General features: G+C 37.8%; 1 protein-coding gene across 4 annotated transcripts in view; it reads left to right on the forward strand.

Annotated features, from left to right (window-relative positions):
• Nucleotides 1–25582, forward strand: part of LOC145681280 (serine/threonine-protein kinase DCLK1-like) — a 360318-nt gene that overhangs the window by 65275 nt on the left and 269461 nt on the right. For 2 of the 4 annotated variants that reach the window (XR_014130756.1, XM_081752899.1), the window contains exon 1: nt 2133–2252. The exons of 1 other annotated variant lie outside the window; for it this stretch is intronic. Coding sequence is in view for 1 of the 3 variants with exons in the window: in XM_081752899.1 (XP_081609025.1) it covers nt 2141–2252 (112 nt within the window). In the remaining 2 variants the exon portion in view is untranslated. Of the gene's footprint in view, nt 1–2127; nt 2253–25582 lie in introns of those variants that run through there. One more of the 4 variants, XR_014130757.1, reaches the window with a different exon arrangement.

Consider the following 25582-nt stretch of genomic DNA (forward strand, 5'->3'; position numbering starts at 1 on the left):
TCTCTAAGACTGCTGTTTATATACAGGGTGGACCGTTTATCTTACTATGTCCGTGTATCTTTTACTCGAATGAGGAGAAAATGCTGAAATTTTGCAGCATGCAAATATGATCAGGGAGACAGTGTTTGGCATAGGGTCTGCCGTGTCGTGACAAAACGCTGTAACTTTGGCGGAGAAGTTTTGCGAAAATGAGCCGTAAAGTTTTCATTCGAACATGTGATCTGTATCGTGTAGAACCAGTGTATCTTGACTTTGGAAACACGTGGTTACATGTAATGTTACGTAAATGCATATTGTGTGATTAAATTTGGTGAAAATTGATTGGTTGACCATTATTGCCTAGTTACACTGGTTCTACACGATACAGATCACATTTTCGAATGAAAACTTTACGGCTCATTTTCGCAAAACTTCTCCGCCAAAGTTACAGCGTCTTGTCACGACACGGCAGGGGTATTCCATAATACCACAAGGTTAAAAGAGATGCCTGGCCAGCATGAAGTCGTATTTTTTCAAATGGCACTACGTCAGGTTATTACATATTTCAAATCTATACACAAAGCAAAAAGGTATAATAGATTTCTTATACAGTGTTGCAAACTAAGGACGCTACACCATCACAAACTTGGAAAAACAACCAAATTTTGGAAGTTTTACAACAGTAATAACGCAAGTGACACGGTCGGTGTAACACACATCCAAAGTTCTTTAATATTTGAATACTACGGTCATCATATCACGAATTTCGAAGAAGTAAAAACGAAGTTACAAGAAATTGAAAATTTGACTTTTTTGAAAAGACTTCATTTCAGAAAGGGTCGGAATAAGCATTACGTAGTTGATTTTCAATAGACATAAGGATCATCTACAGAAATTAACGGTATCTCAAGCCATTCAGAAACATATACATGGGTGATTCAGAAAGTAATGCTCCCAAGCCCACTACTTGGCCAATAGTACTGCAAACATTCTGTATTGTTTATCATTAACGCACTAATGTTCAAGCTATAGAATATCACTTGTTTCATCTTCCTATCTCTTCTCGTTCCAAAATAATGGAGTAATCCATGGCATCCGGTAGTGACGTCCGGTTGAAACAACAGGCTGTCATTAAATTTCTGACTGCGGAAAGTTGTGCACCCAGGAACATTCATCGCCGGCGAAGAGTCGTGGATACATCGTTACATCTCGGAAACGAAGCGTCAGACGATGGAGTACCGCCACGTCCTCTCTTCCGCCAAAAAAGTTCAGAGTTGTCCCATCTGCTCGCAAAGTGTTGTTGACATTCTGCCTCATCCAGCCTATAATCCGGGTCTTGCGTCGTGCGAGTGTTGGCTTTTCCGCAAATTTAAGGATCACCTTAAAGGCCAATGCTACACTTGTGACGCAGCAGTCTGGCAATTGTGTCGCCAGAAGCCACTACAATTCTTTGGTGACGACATGAAAAACCTTGTTTCGCGTTGGCGCAAGTGTGTCGCCCGTAAATGGGACTATGTTGAAAAATAATGCCACCATTTGTAGCTGACATTGCAAGCTTTCCACTGATACCTTTATCGGTGTTATCTGCCACACACAAATAAAGGTATCACCTCGGAGGCACTACTTTCTGAGTCATTCTCGTATATATATATGATATTGTGAAACCGATAACCCTTACATCATCTACGAGATCGCATTTCTTCCTGACAAAGTAGAGCAATGCTGTGTCGATCCCAAGCGGCAGACGCTGAATTGTAGCTCCCATTTTATCGACATCAGAATGACAGCTGAGATTTATCAGCATTACATTGAGTTGTTATAAAGAATTGTTTTGTAATATATTAATTTGAATGTAAAACATTGATGAAGATTATAAATAATGATGAGATTTCACTACTCATTTGCTACTGGTCGACATATGACGTCAGAGCAAGTACCAGAAGAATTGGTATATGTATCAGTCTTAAAGTTCAAATAGGAAATCTGTAGCCACTAAGAATAACTATTTTTGTAAATCAACAATGTGTTCGTTGTTTTGGTGACATTCTCAATGTGTTGGTCACGATTAGTTAGATATAGTGGTATAAAACAACTTAGTTTAATTGACCAGCAGAGTCCTTCCGCGACATGTTCTTTGTGCTTAGTGGATTGTTGCTATGTAATGTATGTGTGTTTGTGGTGCCAATTTTTGAAGCCAATGGTTGATTATGCATATCCTGAAGCTATGTCTGCAATACGGATGCAAACCCCGCATATGAATATGAAGGACAGAGGTATGTGATTTACTATGAGCATTTTTATGTACTAGAATAATTATTTCCATTTTGTTGCTCTGTGACGTCACAGTCAGTGTGCTGTATTTGCTGCGTACGTTGAGGAACCAGGGTTTCAAGTAAATAAAAATGTAAATAGAAGAGTTGATAGTCTTTGACTTCCACCACTCAAGAGATATGACTAGTTATGCAATACATCGTAAATCTTTCCTGCCGTTTTACAAACTTACTTCCTTGGCGTTTATCGATTCTTCTGGTGCTTGCTCTGACGTCATGTATCGGCCAGTAGCAAATGATACAAGTACGAATACTGTTGATGAAGCAAAACTTGAATATTGAAAGAACATCGACTTTTCTGACGACATTTCTTTCCCGACGAGACGGTATACAGAAACCACCAATATTCTTTTGTCGGCGTGTAAACAAATTGGTCTCCAAGTAAATTAGCGTAAAAGTGCCTGCTAACAGCCCGGGTCCGTATCCACGGAAACACCGTAATCATTAATAATAAAAATGTGTTGAGATGAAAATTCATATACTTACGTTAACAAATGACAATGAAGTCTAGGAACAAATAAAACACAATTAGATCATGGGCGGGAAATTTGTGTTAATTTGCTGTATGAAATTTTCTTTGTCGTAGCTGCCATTGAATTTAAGTAATAATAATAATATATGCATAATAATGCCATCATACGAGGGTTATTCGAAAAAAAAAAAAAAGCCGTTACCAATGACATAACTCGCAGATACAGAACTTTTATGTTACACATTAGAAAAGTACAACATTACTTTTCAACGTATTCACCATTCAAATCGAGGCGTTTGTTATAATGTTTTACAAGATTTGAAATTCCTTCTGTAAAAAATCTCTAGCCTGAGAATGAAGCCACCCGCTAACAGCATTGTGATTGTTGAAGTGGTGCGACGCAAGCCATGGTTTCATGTGCCTGAAGTGGTGGTAGTCCTTCGGCGCCAAATCTGGGCTATAGGGAGGATGAAAACATGCCAGTGGAATCCTTGCACGAATTCAATGCTGACTACAGATGGGCGCCCACTTTGTGGCATCGTGTACATCAGTTCGCGATGAATCGCAGTTGTCGAAAGTTCTTTTACGCGCTCAGGGATCGTATTAACGCGCACACTTCTCATTTGGCGGGTTTTTCTATTAGAGCGTTTTCAGTTGTTATAGCGGATGAGTGAACTGCAATACAACCGTCTCCTTCCATTGCTCACTGTCTACTGAATTATTGCACACAGCGCCACAGGACTGACAACGCTCTTCCCAGCCAATGCGCAAACGGAGTTTTTTTTTAATTGTCCTCGTATTTTATCAATGTGAAGTTGATCGTGTACTCGAAGAGAAGATTAAGTACCCGGCTATTTGAGGCGATCGCAAAGCGTATTTATTACTCATGCGTACGCTTGGAATACGCTGACCATGTATTTAAATGTAGATGGCTAATCACAAACGCGAAAGCAATAAAAACGCGGTGAAAACGTCAGCTCGGGCGCATTTGGTGCGTTTCGGAACAATAGACCGCCTGCTGTTTAAAAGATTTCAAAAGGAAGGGAAAAAGGGAAAGACGTGTTGCCAGGCAAGGGGATTATAGCAAGAAACAGCTGCTTGGAAGATGGTTTATGCAGAGTATTGGAACTCTGCTATTACACACCTGGGCCTGGCAAAAGACCTGGAAACCCTGACTGGCTCACAGTATGATTTACAATTCTGGTGAAAGTGAAATTACTGAACAGCCACCTTGGCCGCGTTCGCTACAGGGGGTAACGCATCAAAAACGCTTTCTCAAATAGCCTAAGTCTAAAGATTTTCCAAAACGAAATTTCGATATTTATTTTAGTGCTAAAAGAGATTAAAAAGGGCAGTTTACTTCACAGTAGCCACAGATCACGGACGGACTGATGGCATGGTCCTGTAATAAGCTGTCTCCATGCTGAGATAGTGTAGTGAGGAATGGCAAGGAGGTTTTTTTTTTTTTTTTTCATGCTGGTCTGCGCACCTGTCAACTGTATCTAGTCGTGGTTTAGAGCACACATGTCACTCTGTCCAACGTCATAAGAATTCATCGTATTTCGTAATATAGATGAAGTCAAGGGGTCCGAGATGGGGTGCACACGTCCTTCATAGGTGCATAGGACCCTACTCGGGAATTGTATGGGGAAAAGACGTATGGGTATATATATAATTAATAAAATACTTAACGTAAGAATAGTAAGCACACAATATGTATAATCAAGTTATTCCACATTGAAAGTTTGTATTATTTCATATTGAAAGTTTATTATTCCACAAGGATTGTTGTCCACACATACACACTTTAAGTACAATCTTACCTGTTCAGACACCACTGAACCACTAGCAGGGGCGGTTCTTTTTACGTTTCTCCGCAAAGGCCCTTCAAATGCAAAACGTAGTAAGGTTTCTGACCGTAGAACTGCATAATCTATTAGAGTAGTTTAAGATACTAAGTCTTAATTTTGCGTTTTTTAAGAAAGAAAGAAAATGAACCGAAAATGCGGAACCTTTACTTCGACACACAACTCTTGGGCCTTCGTGACATGTTCTGACATTTGAGAGGAGAGAGACCTTTATTTTGCACATTTTACTGTAAAAGAGTAGAACGTGGGTAGGATAGATATTATCTTTTTTTGTGTGTGTGGGGCGGGGGAATTGTTACACTAAAAATTAGTATTCGACTAAATAACAGCTCACGAGAGAAGTTACGTCGATTAAAAAAAAAAAAAAAACTTTTTCTCTTCAAACTAAGAGAGACTTACCTAAAAGAAACTGACCTAATGTTCTAATACTTGTATGTAACAGTATCTTAGCTAAGCTTTCGTATTCCACGTTAATCAGTAGGTCTACGCCTCATATAGCCTCGCTGCTGAACGGGACGTTAAACTCAAAATCAACTCAACTTAGTTTGAAGCAATAAAAGTGACATCTTTCAAGACCCAACACAGAAGCTTGCGATCTATGTTAAACTTTTGTTATAAGACTTTTCCCACTTTTCGTCTTATAGCTTCCAATTTTGAAATCTCAAGTAAGCTTCCTTAGATCATGAATATTAATTCTGTCTAATTGTAAGCATTGTTTTAGGGTTAAAAGAATACAAGCTTAAGCTTTGAAGTTTACACGAGGACTAAGTTCATTCAAACCAGATTGATGTCTGACTGAAACTTAGAAACTGACATATTATTGTTCCTTGTTAAATCCTTTTGCTTATTTCCTTTTGACAAAAGCCGCTATTCTTTTGTCTCCTTTTCAACTTTCCTTTCAGAGAAGGTTCGTCTTCCAGCGAAGAACGATGAGAAAGGAACCTGACAACAATGCAAAAATAGCGTGATATTCATTTGAAGTTCCGGTACATTTATCCATTGTTTTGTGAAGTGAATCTCCGAACTTATTTCTCTCCCTGCCTCTTTCGAGAATGGCGTCTCCGCACTATTAGTTCAGGTGGTGGAGCGAATCCATAACGGAGATCCATAAACGTTTATGTTTTCACGTAGCAGATGGAAAATTGGAACCAACACAGTGTTTTTTCTTTTTAAATATATAAAGCCACAGATACGCAGTCATTGTGTTCATTAAGTAACGAAACCAACTTAGATTTGTTTTGCATTACGTTGAACGTACTGCAGATCAACTTAATATTGTCTAGCGTCAATTACTCGGTTCGCTGGGTTAAAGTAAGAAAACATAGTAATATGTTCCGTTAGTGAGTCACTTTTTACTGTTAATGAAGCACTTGCTGATATCGGTCATTTTCGATCATTTTTATATATTTCCCCCTCCTCCAGCTTGCGGGACTGAATTCGGATTTAAACGGCAGCGGAACAGCGACCGCACTTAATAACGGTAATTTGCGATATCTTTATATATCTCCCGTCCCTTCTCCAAGTTGCGCCGTCAAAGTGAATAGGTAAAACACATCCCAGGCCCGAACCTTATCCATGTTGAAAATTTGATCGAGATTGGTTGCGTGGTTCAAGAGTTAAGTCACAAACATAGTTAATTTCATTTCATTTTCGTGTATATAGATAGTGGAATACGAGATTGATAAAAGCAGAAATAAAAATTTAAATTTACTACTTCTTGTTTAGACTGAAGGAGAGAAATTATTCAATAAAATTAGCGTATGACTAGAAGTGTCGAAAGATAAGTCGTGTACCATTCGATATTGTCATTGTGCCGAACAAAATGACATGGGTGAGAGTATAAATCTTGAGGTGTAGTTTTCGTGGAAAACGAATTTTTGTAAACCTAAAAATTGCTATTGTATGACGACTACGTGACGTGATAAGATAAGACTGATAGATGAAGTAAATACTAATCAAGCTTTTCATTATCCCACTAACAAGACGACAGTACATAATATTGCAATATCCTCTCATATTAGTAAATAAAAGAAACCGCTTTAGGACAAGCACCTACAAGCAGCCGATAGATACCCTCACAAAAAAAAAAAAAAAAAAAAAAAAAAAAACAGGCTCCGTTTCCAAAGACTAGCAATAAAAGCAGACACCTCGAGGCAAAAGCATCAATTATCAACTAATCACGTCGTATCTATCTTTCCAAACTGTATTGGGTAGAAAAAAAACTCCTCTAAGCTGCATCGGATAAATGATATTCTCACTTATTTCCGTGTTTTATCGGGCAAGAGATATCCCTCACCTATCTCCGTGCAGCAACGTGCGAGAGATATCCTCACCTATCTTTGTGCTACGTCGGGCAAGAGATATCCTCACCTATCCCCATATTGCATCGGGCAAGAGATATATTCATCTATCCCCGTGCTGCATCGAGCAAGAGATATCGTCATCCATCTCCGTACTGCATCGGACAAGAGATATCCTCACCTATCTCCGTACCGCATCGGACAAGAGATATCCTCACCTATCTCGATGCTGGAACGAGCAAGAGATACCCTCGCCTATTTCCGTGCTCCATCGGGCAAGAGATATCCTCACCTATCTCTGTGCTGTAACGAGCAAGAGATATCCTTACCTATCCGTGCTGCAAAGAGCAAGAGATATCCTTACCTATCTCCGTGCTGCAACGAGCAAGATATATCCTCACCTATCTCCGTGCAGCAACGTGCGAGAAATATCCTCACCTATTTTTGTGCTACATCGGGCAAGAGATATCCTTACCTATCCTCATATTGCATTGGGCAAGAGATATCTTCATCTATCCCCGTGCTGCATCGAGCAAGAAATATCCTTATGAATCTCCGTACTGCATCGGACAAGAGATATCCTCACCTATTGCCGTACCGCATCGGACAAGAGATATCCTCACCTATCCCCATGCTGCAACGAGCAAGAGATACCCTCGCCTATCTCCGTGCTTCATCGGGCAAGAAATATCCTCACCTATCTCTGTGCTGTAATGAGCAAGAGATATCCTTACGTATCCGTGCTGCAAAGAGCAAGAGATAGCCTTACCTATCTCCGTGCTGCAACAGGCAAAAAATACTACCCTACCTCTAAGACACATCAACCAAAACCTTCCTTCAAACCCAGCTGCAACAAGCAAAATCATTCTTAGCCTTAAAACATTTAAACCTTAAAACCTCGAAGCTGTTATTAGACAGGAGTTCCAACTTATAGAGAAAAGAACTATTAGGGAAATTACTTAATCTAGTGTACAACTGTGTAGAAATCTTGATAATAAAAATGTGAGGGTAAACACGTGTACCGTTATCTACTGAATATTACAATATGGTTAATGTGATATGTATCAGTTGATAGATAATATAAGGTTGAGGGTGAATTCTCATGCGTAGTTTCCGAGAAAATAAAAAAAGAAACTTTTATTGTGTTGAAAAATATGTCATTCGTTGCCAATAATAATTTATATGTTGTATTCTCCTGGAATAGGTTGTTTATTTATTTTATGTGTGCCTTGTTTATTTAATTTATTTTATATATGTAAAAAAATCTTACCTAGCAGATCGTATCTATTGTTATTCCTCTTCTTGATAGTCTTCAAATAGAAGTTTTTTTTTTTTTTTAAATTCTGTTTCGTCTATCAAAACATGTCACTCTACCTATTTGTAAGATATCAGATGTATTAAGATATGACTTTTGTATGGGTGATGTTCGGCCATGTTTCATTAAGTACACTCATGTCCAAAATTATTGTTGCATGTTTATAAAGATTATATTGTAGGAATATAATTTGATAACGAATTCGCCCTGTATTTCTTATAATGTTAGTGTGTCTATAATGGGCAAAGACATGTGGCAAATTTCATGTCAAAAGAGTAGTAAATAAGAATAATAAAGCTAAAATAAAACTTTCTTGTCCGTTTAGCAAGATTTTGTTTTACTCATTCTAATTTTCGTATTTATAATTATTTTCCTATGAAATTTACTACAAATACACATTTCCCGATTATACACATAGTATCAGTATTAAAAGTACCCTGCAAGATCATTATCAAATTATATTCTTACAAGAAGACAGTTATAGATGTGCGACAATCATTTTGGACATGAGTGTACATGAATCATTTTAATTTATATCAAGTACATCTATCTCTTAGAACAGATGAGAAAAATTGGAATTCAAACCGTGAAAATGTGCGACTCTGCAGAGTATCGTACCCGAGTCCAGCTTACTGTGCTGGACATGCTTATTAACCACAATGCAGCCATCTCAGAGTAGCCAAACAGTTTTATTCAAGTCGTCGTTGCTTAATGATTTAAATTGTATTGGACTACCACAAGTGACAGCTATTGTGAGCTCCCTCGTCACTACATGATTAGCATAAGGCCGATCGTACATTGATCAAACGACAGTAAAGTCACCTGAAGGTTCAATGCTGTGAGCATTGCAACAAAACCTCGTACGTGTTAAACAAAGGCCTCTCTCTGGCCCTCGTAGCTAGTAGCTAACGCTCTCACATTTGGTGTCAGCAGTCCCTCGTTCAATTCCCGATGGGGTCACTCGGTTGTGAAAACAGTAAAAGCTTTTGCAGGTCAGTCTTACTGACTGATGTTTTTTTTGTTTTCTTCATTCACACCAGGCAAATGTCAGGATAGTACCTAATCCTACTGGTCCCAGGCCGCTTCCTTTCTTACTCCTTAGTTTCCGATCACCGAGGGACGTCATCTCTCATACGTGACGAACTAACATGGCCATACCTGCCGGAAGCCTAGAACTCTAATTTCTAATTCTAATCCTAATGCTGGGCTAACATGGCCATAGATGCCGAAAGCCCACAAATCTAATTCCTAATTCTAATCCTAGTGTTAGGCTAAGATGGCCATAGACGCCGAAAGTCTAGAAATCCAATTCCTAATTCTAATTCTAGTGATGGGCTAACATGGCCATAGATGCCGAAAGACCAGAAATCTAATTCCTAATTCTAATCCTAGTGATGGGCTAACATGGCCATAGATGCCGAAAGCCTAGAAGCCTAATTCCTAATCCTAATCCTAGTGATGGGCTAACATGGCCATAGCTGCCGAAAGCCTAGAACTCTTAATTTCTAATTCTAATCCTAACAAAGGCTTCTCTAGCGTTCTAATTGAAATACGTACACAGTCAATGAACTCAGTCTTTTCCTCCGTTCGCTTCTGTCTCGGCTTGGCTGGCCTTCCTCTGGTCAATATGCAGCCTCATCACAGAAGGTCCGTTTTATTTCCGTTAGAAGCTCTGTTTTATTCCCGTGTTTTGATCCTACATAAGCCGTATGTCCACCTCTCATATAGTCTCCATGCTAAAAATGGATGGTAAACTCGAACAAACCAACAATTATCCATGGCATATTTAGAAATGTTATTAACAGCGCATTATATTTAAATACCTAATCCACTTATGATTTGGAAATTTTGAAAGTGTAGTCGTTAACGCACTGCAAGAATGATCCTCCTAACATTCGGGATCGATCCCAAGCCCAGTCGAATATTTTGACTTTGTGAATTCCGATGTATTTTTACGTCTAAACAATTAGTTGTTTTTAAAAATATGTGTTGTTATTAGCACTTCGCACTTCCGATTACATAAACAAGTAAACTGAACAAATTAGGCATATTGGCTAATTCTGATTATTAGTATTCATCTTTCGAAGAGGGGCGAAATTTTTGAATGTTTACCATCCGCAATGATCAGGGCTTGAAATATCCACTCGCTTGCTCGCCAATGGCCAGTACTTTTTCACATTTGGTGAGTAAAGTCTGCGTAAACACTGTGACTGCAAAATGGTCTGGCTAGTAGATTTTTTGGCACGCTAGTACTTGCAAGCAAGATTTTTCAAGCCCTAGCAATGATTTTATTTGGACCCTGTATTAAGCGCAGGCCCAGGTATACGCAGAAACATTATTTTGTCTTTTCTTTTCCTTAAGAAGTTGTCTTAAACAGTTTTTTTTTTTAATGAGAATTTCTACTTTCTACAAAATAAACTAAAGCAAACAAAAGGTCAGCTGTCCTCGTCCAGTACTTGAAATCAACTTGAAACCATGTTAACCAACGAAGATTTGTAATCAAGGTAGGATTTATAGTACCAGATGCCTACGAAAATGTTAATTCTTTTGCTGTTTCATCGTGGTTATTCGGGCTACTAGGTCGCGATATACTCTTCCTATTTTCTCTCCATTACATTGTTTAGTGTACAGAAATACTTGTTGACTTTGTGATGTGTTCCGTAATGGATGTGGTATATTTATTTATTTTAAAACGGGATTGTTTTCCTTGAGAACTAAAAGGAATGTGCATATGCGTATGAACTTGAATTTACAAATTTCTCAAAACGAGAGTGAGTGGTGATTGCAGTATAAGTCCAAAATTATTTACAAGTACAATGCGATCCTGTCTTTAAATATTCCGCCAGTATGTTCTTCATAGGATGTTAGCAGGACAACATAGCGCTAATATTTTTTCTGAACAGGAGAACTAACTTATATAGACTATATCGTCGATCATAGGTATTCTGCCATGTTGTGAACTGAGAAACTTCCACATAATACAGCCTTCAGCTAACCTTTTCATTTTCACATGAGAATTTTCTATTTTAATATCGTCCTTCAACTGTAGCCTATTCGCACTTTCCGGGGGGTGAGGGGTGAGCAGTGGTAGAGTGATTATTTCTGGTGCGAGTCCCTGCCTCGACCCCCGGCCAAGTAAGTTCGTGGTGGACAACATCATATCCGTGAATTTTCTCGAGGTACTTCCTTTTCCTCCCACTTTCTCATTCCACGCATTCTTCCATCACCATTCACTTACGTTAGTCATCCCTCTCCCTTAACTTAAAAGGACATAATCGTGGGACGTTAAACTGAAATATTTCATTTACATTTTGATCACAGTTTCTCTCTCTTTACTGCCACTGTACCCTTTTTCACTCATCTCATGATTCAGTTTCTTCTTAGCCAATGTCCCAACCAATTTCTGTTTCTCTTTTTAATCAAATCTAAAGTTGTTCTTTTTTTCTCCTATGATTTGTAAGCTTTTCTCGTTTATTTTTCGTTCAACCTAGCGAACTCTCTATTCTTCTTCATATTCACATTTTAAAAGATTTTGCATAATGTCCATGTTTCGGCTTCATAGAGTACAATCCCCTACATGAAACATTTTATGACTTTTTATTAACTCTTTACTCAAGAATCCACAAAATAGACGTTTCTTCTTACTAAATGCTTCTTTATCATAATTCTTAGTATATATGTTCTCGATAACAAATATGACGAAAGAAGCGTTTAGCTTAAACTTTTTTTTAACGATATGTTAAATATAAGTAACTAACTCTGTGGCCTATGGAATCCGGAGATTCAATGCCGCGTTCACAAAAGCTCTCCACTGACTTCTATCCTTAGTCAATTTGATCCACTTTCTACTTTGTATTCCTATTTCTGCGAGATCCTTTTTGATATTGTCCTTCCATTTGTGCCTAATTCTTCCTGATGGTCGTGTTCCGATTGGTCTTCCAGTTAAAACTTTGAAAGCGTTCCTACTGTCTTCCACCCTGGCTATATGACCTGCCCACCTGAGCCTCCTAGACTTGATGACCCTAACAATGTTTGGTAAATGTATAAATTATGTAGTTCCTCGTTATTAAGTTTCCACCCGCCATTCCCCATTCCCGTTCCTCTTGGATCTGAATATTAGTCTAAGGATCTTGTTCTCAAATACTTTCAGTCTATGTTCTTCCTTTCGAGTAAGCGACCATGTTTCGCAACCATACAGAACAACAGGCATAATTATCGTTATATATATATATATATATATATATATATATATATATATATATATATATATATATATATATATATATATATATATATATATATATATATATATATATATATATATATATATATATTAAGCTTCAAATTCGTCGACAGAATTCGCGACAAGAGATTTTGAACTGAATAATAACACGAATTCTCTGCTTTTAGTCGACATTTAATTTCTTCGTGAATATGGTTTTCATCTGTTAATATTGTTCCTAGATATTTGAAAGTACCCACTTTATCAAAAGTTTTAGTTTTCTCTGCATTTATTTCTAAACTCATGTCCCTGCAAACGTTTAATAAGACGTCTGCATATCTTTCTATTGTTCTATCATTCTCTGTTAAATTTACATCATCAGCATATGCCATAACCTGGTGAATACCATTCAATTCTAGGCTCTGGTTGCTAGCTTTGATTTTCCTTATGTTAAGTATAAGGAAAACTAATTTAATTTGCGAATTATTTATTGAATATGTTGTTACAATATTAGCATTAACAATTATTTACAATTATTGTAAGTTGGAGTAGTTGTCTGTAGCCCCAAAATAAGAAACATTTTCCTAAATAATAATAATAATAATAATAATAATAATAATAAAATACTCTTATGATTTTAGCGACGGGAGCTCGTGTGGTTCGGATTCCACGTTAATCAGTAGGTCCACGTCTCATATAGCCTCGCAGCTGAACGGGACGTAAAACTCAAAATCAATCAATCAATCAATCTTATGATTTTAGGGCTCGAAAGAGGTAACATATCCGGGTAAAAGAGAAGTCTGGTAACCCTTTCCTTTCGTCATTAACAGTTACATTTGACAGAGTGTAGGTTCATTTACCTTTAATATTGTACTTCTGTTTGTTAGCTATGACCTCGAACAACAACAATAAAATTCTACATTTCGCCTCTATTGAAAAGTTTGAAATTTCCAGCGCTTCCTTAATCCAATATTGTATAATTTCAGCATTTAAAAAAATGCGCTTCATTCAACCGAGTGTCTAGCCAACATAATAAAATTGAAGCCAGTGGGTCGTTTTCATTAAATTTTGTATTACTGTTGTATGCCAAGAAAGAAGGGAGCTGGAGAGGAAGGGATACAAAGCTCTGCTGAGAGCCAGAGAAAGAAAGAAAGATTTGTAGCATGGATAGTCTGTAGCTGTAAGCCCACTGAACGGAACTTGTTGAATATTTCATAGAGTTTATGATTTCATTCCAAGCTTCCTGCTAATGCCAGTGTTAAACCCCTCCCACAACACAAAAGTCATTTAGATAAAAGAGGAATATGCAAATTGCCAGGCTAAACATGCGGGAGATAGATTTTTTTTTTTTTTAAATAATAAAGTACTGTTTTAATACGTAGTGAAACAAGTGTCACGCAAGGAAGGAAAGTATTGGTTTGTATTGATTTGTATATGGTTTTCTTCTCTTTTTGAAATGATGAGTTGAGTTGATTTTGAGTTTAGCGTCCCTCTCAGTAGCGAGGCTATATGAGACGTGAACCCACTGATTAACGTGGAACCCGAACCACATGAGCTCTCACCGGGAATCGAACCGGGGTCTTCCACGCCAAAGGTGCGTGCGCTAATCACTTACCCACGAACGAGCTATTTTAAAAATGATGTAGTACGTAGGTATCCCAGACTTTCGGAACCACCACACATTTTGCAACACAAAAATTCTCTTAACACCTGCGATTATAAGTTTCCTTCGCCCAAAGCGTTTGATATTTTCGACATAAATTACAATTACTGATACATTATTGCTTGTGCCGTTAAACTATTTAAGAGAAAATAGTCTTAATACTGCAGAGTTTAAATTTTCAATTACGAAATCATGAAAATCGTTAATTTAAATGTGTTTATTGTTAATTCCTGTAAGTAGGCACTTACTTCTAGACTGCTTCAATGCCCCAGTCATATTCACTCGATTACGTGCTACACAAATGTCTCTCCATCTTTCTGACTGAGATACATAGTCTTTGCACTTAGACGCCACTCTCTGCATCCAGGGACTTACACAGGGGGTGGGCCCTGGGGGCCCGGACCCCCCAAATCCGGATTTTTTTGTAAATTTAGCCTAATTTTAGGAGCAATTTTACAATTTTTAATATAATTTGGCCTGAAATTGTGTTTGGATCCCCTGAAAAGCTTTGGACCCCTCCCGAAAGAAATTTCTGCGTACGTCCCTGTCCGCATCCTCTCCTTCCTCGGCTATATTGCTCTTTCTGTGTTTCACCGTTCTCGCGATTTACTTTTGCTTCAGGCGCCTCCGCCACATCGATGGGATGGTTCTGTATGTGTATATATATAACATCTATATAGAAGTATTTCTGACATAAGCAGTGACCCCTGTTGGCGACTCGTGAACTGAACCACAGAGTCGCTCTTCAAGCTTTTTGTTGTCCTGAAATACGTAGACTATAAGATATTGACGCATTAGTGTGACTGATTAATTGATGGGGGGTTGAACGTATCATTTTGGGACAGGCTCCATGAGATAACATCTACTACATAAAATGGGATCGGAAACACTCGCTACACACAGAGTACCCGAGACAGTCATCGGGAATCGAATCCAGAACTACAAACTGGATAGCACGCGTGTTAGTAGGGATAAGTACAGCTCACAGATGACGAGAAAAACCCTAAAACAGGGGAGCGGGGAAAGGTCAACGATACAGTCAAGTCCATTTTCGGTTTTTGAGGTGTGGTCTACACTTAGATGCCGTCTGCTACTCCGGGTAGTTATCTGTGTGCTATTCCGTGGTGTCATTTGAAACCCCCGTGCGAAAAGTGGGCGAGCCCATACCTACGTCACACTACTTCTGCTAGGGTTCTTGTCATCTGTGAGCTGTACCTTAGTGTTCTTGAGATATTCTTCAACGTTAAAAAATATATACGTCTTGTATTGTTGCGACAAACTGCTCAGGAATAATATTTCGCATTTATTATTACCGTTGGATTTATTTTAGTTAGCGGTATTATTATTTTTTTAAACTCCTTTCAGGAACTTCGTTTTTGTTACGAACTTTTTATTCTAATTTTTCTTTTTAAACTTTCTTGTAAGTTTTTTGTTTGCCAATGTTTTCATGAGAGTCAAGTTTAGGCCATTGACCTTTTTCGTAAGAGAAAAACAGCGTCGATTCTGATGTGCCTATTATATTCGATCAATGAAATAATCAGAAACAGGAAGTAATATTTCGTAAGTAGTTCTAAGATTAGTTCTTGCTTTTCTGGTAAAAAGTGTTTTTAATGATTGATTGGTAGAAAGATATAATAAAAAAATGAATACCGTTAATTTAGGCATTCCATTAGATAAAAGGTTATTCTTTGGTTTTGTCAGTACTTTGAAGCAACGCGTAGCCTAATAATAGAAAGAAGGAAAATTTAATTAGTGATTTTCTAACAGAGTTAATTTGTGATTAGGGATGCGCACGAGACAAGATTTGTGGCTCTCTCGTCTCAAAAATGTGCTGTAAAAGTGATGTCTCGACTCGAAAAATGTATATTTCTCTATTGGAAGAGCCGTGTCTCGACTCGAATTTTGTCAGAAAAATCTTGCCTCGACTCGTCTCGTTCGCATCCCTATTTGTGATTTTCTAACAAAGAGTTAATTTTTGGTTTTCTAACAGTTAATTTTTGGTTTTCTAACAGTTAATTTTTGGTTTTCTAACAAAGAGTTGATTTTTGGTTTTCTAACAAAGAGTTATGTAAAAGTCTTATTTGTTCGTTCGTTATAGTTCAGACCTAGAGCTTATCATGGAATCCGAACTACATAAGTTTTGACCGGAAATTGATTCCGAGTCTCCCATGCCAAAGGAAGCTGGTCTTGGGAATCATGATACGGGAACAGGCGTTTGGAACCGTGGCAACGAAGACTCCACGTGGAGTTGCAAGCTGCTGTCAATTGTTTGAAATGAGAGTTCTAGTTGGCCATTTAGTTATCGAGGAAATTTTCCACAAGTTCCCGTGGATGATGATTTACTTATGGCACGAGCCACCATACATAGAAGGCGGCATCCTTTATATACAAAATGCACTTCGGTTGAAGAAACAAATTATACCTCAGTTTGAGGCAAGTGACCTGCCAATACTGGCGGAATACCTATAATGACAATGATGTAATACTCCACATGCGACTGATTGACACACAAGGAAGGGAAGTGATCATCATGACTTTCCGTACGAGGAAGGGGCGTGTCACTGAATTAGGAACAAAAATGTGGGAAATATTTGTTAATAGTTTGTTTTGTACAATTATAAAACCTCGTGCAATATGTGGTGCGTGATAAATATTACATTGCTGGCAGCAACGGTGGAAGATTCTTTGCTCGTGCTTACTCGTCTGTGAGGTGTAGGTAAGCGGAAAAAAGGGCAGCGGCGTATTAAAGCATGCAGAGAAACGTTTAAACCTTAAAAAATTCTGATTCTTCTTTTTCTGAGATTGGTGGAAGGGGAGGGAATGGTGAGAGAAAGGCGATTTGTATCCAACTTTTATGGTGCAAAAATATTCCAGTTGTTTGGCATGGCGAAGTGTGAATGCATGGTGCAATTCCATTCTCTGTTTCGGCTGCAGTATCCGTAGAAAGGCGGGATTTGGTGGATTTTAATTGTTGCGCCTATTCAATTGACAACAATAGTTTCTCTTCAGTAGTTGAAAGTGGATCATGGGCAATGTGTTATGTGTGATACTGTTTTCACAACAAATGCTGTATCAGGGTAAGTCCTTTTTTTCCAATTCATTCGTTCTCATTTGTTTATTGCCTTTGACAAAATTCTTATCGTTGTTTTTGATATAAGAGTCAAAGTTTTGGATTTCCCGGGGCAGGGGATCCGTTGAATGATAGTGAATCCCTTAGGTATAGAGTTTTTGGGGACAAGTCGATTCTAAAAAAGTGCGTTTTTCCTTCTTCCTCTTTAGCAAATTTGTTTGAAAACAGAATCCATAGAAAATTTTGTATTTTTTTCATTCTATCTACTGCGACAACATGACCACGTAGTCCCGTATCAAAATTGTGAAGAAGAAATACGTGGGAGCAAAGTAAAATGGGGGAAATGGATATTTTCGATAAGACGTGAAAATCCAGGGAAATTCTCCCGTAGACTGGTTGACCAATATAGATATTTTTTAAATTTATTCTTCAGAAATGAACCAATATAATAACAATATATATTGTAAAAAAGTGAAGGAAAAGTGAAAGAAATAGAAGCAAAAAAACAAATGTGATTGTCATTTCCATAATATAGCTAAATTAATTTTATCCTGTAACTTCTGTCATAGGAATTTGAACTCTACAAACTAGGGAAAATTCGATTTTTTAAAAAAGGAAGAAAATTGTCAGTCGCGGAAAATTTTCTAAGGAAACGTGCGAACATTGCTTGGGAGTATATTTATGATATCCACAGTGAGTTCCACTAGAATCAAATTCAAAGCACACGTTTTGAAATCGCGTCTACAGACAGAATTGAGACAGAAAAGTCTTAACTGTATTTACGAGGTCCAGAAAGAAACCTAACTTTCTAAATATAATAGTTCTAATCGTTTATGGAAGTTATTCACACTTATCTCCTTCAAAATAGTCCCCTCCGCTATTACTATGTCGTTCCCAGCACATCTCCCACTGCAGGAACGACTTTTTGGAATAGCTTCTAGAACTTATAGCGAATTTTGTGAATTCGCTATCCCCACTACAAATTTCTATCATGGACACACGTACAGTATATCTACGCTATTCATACTTAAGGGGTTAATAGGTATTATCAACCTTTGCGGGGGGGCCGCGGTGGCTCAGTGGTAGAGCGTTCACCTCTGGTGCTTGGGGTCCCGGGTTCGATCCCAGCCCCGGCCAAGTGGACTTTGTGGTGGACAAACACCGTGTGCGTGGGTTTTCTCGGGGTTCTCCCGTTTCCTCCCACTTTCTTCATTCCACCATTTCATTCATCACTCATCATCACCGTCTCCTTTAGCCTAACCGGCATACCCGTAGGACGTAAAACTCAAAGATTTCATTTTTTTCAACCTTTGCGTAAGTTACTGAAGTATCTAGATTAGAAGTTAGCGAAAGTTTGTTTGGTTTGACAATTAGGATACGGAGTTGGCATATGTTGTAAATGTTCGATAATAATAATAATAATAATAATAATAATAATAATAATAATAATAATAATAATAATAATAATAATAGTAATAATAATAATAAAAAATATGGATACAGATAATTGAATATACACCTGAGACCTTATGCAACCCGCAATTCATAGTTTTGTTTTGGGTTGCATAACTCCTTGACTACAAACACATTAGACAATTTTATATATACTGTACATTTATGTTGCGAGAGGAGATCACAAATCTCCAGGTTACAGATCTGGGAACAATTTGCTTGGTTAGAAACTAGGTCACGGAATTGTCGATTTGTTGTAAATGCTCAAGCTTTTAATTAAAAATAAGCATGAGCACGGACGATTGAATATACGCCTGCGACTTTTATAGAACCCATTATTTGTAATATTCTTCGGAGTTGTATAACCTCTTGTCCGTAGACGGAATTGTATGTATAATGTATGGATTATTATGGCAATGAGCTTTGACATAACGCGGACATTACATCATAACCTAGATTGTTTAGCACTCTCAACACCGTTAATGTTGGCTTAGCTTAGAGCAAAGTACTGGCTAGAGTTGTCGACGAGACAAAACTAAGGTATTCTCGTCTTGCCTCGATTTTTTTAAAGAAGTGTCGTTTGTTTAAATTATCGAAAAGTTTTTCTCGCCTTATCTTGAAAATATCAAACCTCGTTTTGTATTTTTTCTTAGTTTCATGTAGAAGTCAGCAACATTCAAACCAAATTTTTTGTTGGAGTATATTGAGTATCTTTAAACGTTGATAAATGCTTTTCATTGTGTTCGTACAGTCACATTATCAATTCATATTTTTATACAATCAACCATGAAACACGAAAACATTGTTTCAGACCTAAAACTTGGGTGAAATAGTGTTGCCCACCATGAGTTGTAGCTGCGAAAAAACGTGTTGAAGCTCAGTGTGTTGCGTAGAATGAATTTGACATCTTTTTTTCTCCATGTCCATAACATTGTCTTTTCGTGATGAACTTCAGAGTGATTAGAAGATACATTTTCTCTAATGTCGCGTAGAAAATCAGACCATGGTTTCATGTTCCTCTCTTTCTTGGTAAAGTGTAAGTCGCATCATAAGAATAAACATAACCCTAACTAACCACTGGGTCCCCACTGGTGACAGTCCTTTTGAACTTGAGCCGCTCCAACGCCGTCGACGAATGCGTGGTCTCAGTACGTTGTGTCACTCTGTCTTTAACAGGCGTTATCCGAAGCTTTTTGAACCTAGTGGCCATCACGTCTTTTATTCATGTGACTCCTCAATTTGCCTCACGACGTTGAAAATTTGGATGCATCGGCCGGGACATGAGTCCAACGCTCTAACCACCAGACTGATAATTTCTAATTTAAGAGTCAAATTTTCTAATGATTTCGCAGAGGGTGTATTGCTCCTCGACTCACGAGCACCTAGGGACCTAGTATCTTATTCTTATGCTTGATGGTATACCTTGTTCACAGAAGTCTTCAGTTATTATTATTGTGAAGAGATGTAAACGCTACTGATTAGCTCTTCGTGGCTGACTTCAAGGTTTTCTTTGCACGTCACGTCGTCCCGAAATCTGTTCCTGGAAGGTGTACTTTCCTCGGATACAAACCCGGGACATATCGCTTTAAACAGTAGGTCCCATCTCGTATAGCCGTGGTTCTGAAATAGAATAGTAAATTCCAATGAACTAACGAATTAAATATTGACTGAAGATGACATCCTAATCATTGGCCTACGCAGTGCAAACGACCGAATGCACAGCTGTAAGACAGGATAATTGAGTTGAATTTAGTGAGGTTCAGAATCTTAAAAGCAAGCAGCAACGAGCAAGAATTGACTATTCAATCAAATATATAATTCTGCTTTTTATTTATTTATTGAAGTTTAGCAACTCGTTTTAGCACCGAGGCTATATGAAGCTTGGACCTAAAGTTTAAGATTGAATCCGACCCACTAAAGTGCATTCAAGTTTCTGCTAGACCAGCAAGGAAACCAAGTACATTATAATGTCTAATTTTGTGTGTGTGTGTGTGTGTGTGTGTGTGTGTGTGTGTGAGAGAGAGAGAGAGAGAGAGAGAGAGAGAGTGTGTCTTGTATTTACATCCTTAAGAGTCTTCATCCCGGCGAAATTAAAATACCGCTAATTTTACATTAATTATGTGATATCTTCAAATAGATAAAAGATAATTGAAATATGGAACAAGAGCGCCCTAGACAATGTTATTTTACATGAGAAACCGTTATCACGACTCACTTATCTGCTTTCGATTTCGAGCCATTTTGAAAATCGGCATTTATTTTCGCGTTTCTAAACGGCTGAAAACATAAAGCCATTAGGTGACTTGTGATAACGGTACCTCACGCAAAATAATATTGTCTAGGGCGCTCTTGTTCCATATTTCAATTATCTTTTATCTATTTGAAGATATCACATAATTACTGTAAAATTAGCGGTATTTTAATTTCGCCGGGATGGAGACTTAAGGTCATGAATTCATTGGTTCCTCTTGGGGTATACAACCTGCTTAGACGTCAGTTGAGGATATATAGTGTATTGACACTATGGCTGCAGACAATTGGGTATTCAGTATTTTAACAGAAACCCACCTCTGTTGTAGGTAGGTGGTTCCTTAAAAGTAAATTGCAAATCATTGTGAAGGCGGTGCAGTTCCTTTCTTTAAGGCTTGACTCATATAGAATGAATTTCATAACAAAAGAGTGTAGTTTATAAATTCAGCAAATGGTAAGAGAAGCATATACTCTGCACGCTTGCGTCGTTTCAGTACTAACAAGGAAACCGATTCAAGTGTAACACGAAATTGTAGACGAGTTTATTCGCAAACGAAGCGTTCTTGTGTACAATTTAACCCATTAAAGAAAAAAACCCTCAATCCCAACCCTTCCGGAGATATAGAGGAATAAGTGGAAGGCTGGTGCTCCGATATTTTGCTAATGTTTGAATATGTAGCGATAGTACAAGTAAAAGAGACTTTTAAAAATGAAGAATTCCTTCATCCACGAAACTGTAGTAATTCGTCACTTTAGACATGAGGGTTACAAAATCGAAGAGTCCATAAAAATTCTAAGGGAAGATTGTTTTGGAGGGGAGGAAGGCGAAAATACCGGAGTTCCATTGTTGCCTGAAATAGGCGTGTAAGGCGGGTCTGTATAGGTTTTTTGGTACGCTGAATCGACTAAAAGCATTATCAGGTCAAATAGGATGAAAAGTGTAAAAAAATAGTGGCCGTCCGAACTTTTCAAATATTTATAACTAGCAGCGTTCACCCCGCTTCGCTGCGGTCACCCCGGAACGCAATAAACTTTGTTACTTAGATAATTTTTACTTTTTCGCTTTCAAGTGATATGATAAAAACCATAGAAGATTGCATTAAATGTTAACATTATATCGCCTGTCATTTATGTTAACCCGCCCCGCTTCGCTGCGGTCACCCCGGAAGTTTTCGCTTTCAAGTGATATGATAAAAACCATAGTAGATTGCAGTAAATGTTAACATTATATCGCCTGTCATTTATGTTAACCCGCCGAGTGACACGGTCATGCGGGTTGCATATAAATACGTTTATTTTTACCTATGATGAACAAACAAAGGATTTGTACGTTATGGACACTTGAATGGTCAATTATCTCAAGACACTGGTAATTAAAAATTAAAGTGATATGATAAAAACCATCTAGGGTCCAAATCCTAATAACCCCCCAAAAATAAAAGAAATTGGTTCAGCCGTATTAGCGTGATGAGGTAACAAAGGATTTGTGCGTTCTCTTTTATATAATAGATTTCTACAATTATTAACCGATTGGAACTGTATGTGATATACAGTATATCAGGCGTACAATTTTTCGCTTTGTAAATGGAATATACTATTTTTGTTTATTTATTTTTACTTTGCGTTTTAATATATGTCACACAAGTACGCACTGTTGTACTTACGTTTGCAACAATATGTATTTATGTTTCATATTATTTGATTTGTTTTTCTATAGCGCTTTTGAACAGAATATTACCTTGTATTTTTGTTCACATAATAACGTCTCTGTTCCTTTGGCAATATAATTAATGCATTTTCGTATCACGTTTTCTCATTTTCTACGAACTAAAGGCATGATATTTTAGCAAGTAATATCATACTATTTTGTTCTTCGTGTCAATGGCGTTTGTTATTTCTCATTGCCTCTTCTTTCTCCGGCCACGGGTAAAAGCTACGCAACTCACCTCAACATTCAACACCACTTTTATTCGCTCTGATGCATCGCAATTTTCAGACGTATTCACTGGCAACATAGCTGAAAATTCACAAAATATCGGAGCACCAGTCTTCCCCTTATTCCTCTATATCTCCTTAACGGTTGAAATCGAGGGTTTTCCCCTCTAATGGGTTTAATTGTACACAAAAACTCTTCGTTTGCGCATAAACTCGTCTACAATTTCTTGTCACACTTGAATCGGTTTCCTTGTAAGTCCATTTTTATCAAGGGAGAAAAAAAATACATAAGAAAAGAGAACTTCTATTTAGTTTGTTGCTAGTGAAATGTTTAGAAATCCCTTGTTCCCTGTAAGAGCTGGAGAATTTTCTAAGGAGAGAAAAGGGCTTTGACGTTGCTATTTTTGCTATTTTCATAGAACAGAAACTGAAAGACGTTTTATTTTTCTCCCAGGAAATTTTGCAGCTCAAATTAATAATTTACAAATGCTTCAAAACTTGTTTGCTGCCAGATTGTCAAAACAATAGTAATAATTATTCTAAACTTCATAGTTGTTTTTTTTTTAATTAATTAATTCGCTAGAGCATGCTTTCCAACCTTTTCTTTATCACTACATAATTCATCGCTACAGCACGTGAAACCGATTTTAAAATGTTATTTTTTATAGTGTTCTAGTTTCATGTTCTTTCAGAACAGATACATCAAATGCTATCAGTGAACATTACTGGCATATAATTAATACGTAGTTAATACTCTGAACGAGAATAAGGAAATTTAGTGTTATTTTATTATAAGTTCTTCACACGTACCATATAGCCTCGCTGCTGAATTCACACTAAACTCAAATCCAATCCGATTCATTCAATATGCTGAGCTTCCGAAAATAAAAATAAAATATCTTGCTGTGGCTCAGTTGTATAGTGCTTACCTATGGTGCCTGAGATCCCTGGTTCAATCCCGGCCAAGTTAGTTTGTGGTGGACAGCATCGTGTCCGTGGATTTTTCCGGTGTAGTCACGTTTTCTTTGACATTCTGATTCTCATTCCACCAATTCTTCCATCATTCACTTACCTTAAGCATTCGTCCTCTTAGCCTAAAAGTCATAATCGTGCGACGTTAAACTGAAAGATTTCATTTCTACGTACTCCCCTTGTCGACAGGGACACTGTATTAGGATGAGACCTACAGTTTAAAGTGGAATGCGTTCAGATGCTGTTCCACCAGGAATCGAACCCAGGGCCTCTCACCAAGAGTCTAGCGCACACTGGTTTGATTTGATTTCGGGTTTAGCCTCCCTTTCACCAACTAGGCTATATGAGACGTGGACCTAAAGCTTAACGTGGAATCCAAATCACATGAGCTTCCGCCAGAAATCGAACCCGGGTCTCTTACGCCAAAGGCGTGTACGCTAACCGCTTAGCCACGTAAGAGCTCTCACAGACCTTTAGTATACGTGCTCCTGAGCTGGATTCTCGGTAGAAAAGCATTGGAATTGTAGATCCACGTCTCTCATAGCCGTGGTGCAGAAAGAGGCGCTAAACTGTAACTATAACAGTATTCTGTTTCTTTCGAACGCTATTAATTTTGTAAGATGTAGAGTGTAACATACGTAATTGCAGACACTGGTAATCTCTAATGAAACAGTCCTTTCAGCCAGGAAGACTTTTTTTAAGGGAAAAAAAGAAAGAAAAACGAGAGGCAGCTAAATCATAATGTAATAATAATTAATAATTCTGAGAGTAGAGGAAGCTATCTTTTTGAATTCGTGTTGCGGAAGCGTACGTGTAAAGTGATTCTCTTATAAAAATGTGATAAAAGTAGGCTAATTAATATAAAAGCTCAGTGAGTTTGAGGGACTTCCTGTCTCGCTCTATTTCTTTAACCATTTCTTCAAATTAAGCCTCACCGCTTTAGGCTTTTATCATCAAATGTTTCCTGCATTACTTGCCCGTTGAAATGGTTTATTCGTTACTCTACTGAATTATATTTCCGTTTCTGAAGAAAATCCTCTAGTTGGATGTAGACTAAGAAGTGAAATGGTAGTAAATTATCATGAGGAATAGGTGGTACAGCTACTTCAAAACTTTACAGTTGCAATCTGTGGCGGATCCAGGATATGATCAAGGGAGGGGCTAAACTATAGCCTCTATAGCCCCCCTTGGATCCCCCCTTGGTTGCAATCTTTTTAAATCAATTTTTGTGGTTGCTGTCTTAAAATGTCAACGTACAAGCGAATGGACGGCCTCTAGAGAGCTTATTGATCTCTGCCACTAAAGTTTAAGAGGGCATGGTAGCTCAGTGATATAGGACTTGTCTCTGGTGCGTAGGATCACTAGTTCGATCCCCGCCAAAGTATGTATGATGTGGACATCATGTCCATGGGTTTTCTCAGGGTACTCCCGTTTCCTCCCACATTCTGATTCCACCCATTCTTCCATCATCATTCACTTGCGTTAGTCATATGTCTCCCGTAGCTTCAAAGGCATAATCATGAGACGTTAAACAAAGATTTAATTTCATTTGCCACTGAATTTTATTAGGTTAACCAGAACTAGTGTTGCTGGCATGAGACGAGAGGTGAGACACTTTTCGTTATGAGATACAAAAAAATATATAGCTTTTTCAATAGAAACCGACACACTTTCCGAGACGAGACATCATTTTTACATTTTTCGAGACGAAACAGATTCAACTCTACTATCGTAGTCGTCTCAACCAGAATCGT

This window comes from Thermobia domestica, chromosome 3 (assembly GCF_964235325.1).
Source record: "Thermobia domestica chromosome 3, izTheDome1.hap1.1, whole genome shotgun sequence".
Classification (NCBI taxonomy): Eukaryota; Metazoa; Arthropoda; class Insecta; order Zygentoma; family Lepismatidae; genus Thermobia; species Thermobia domestica.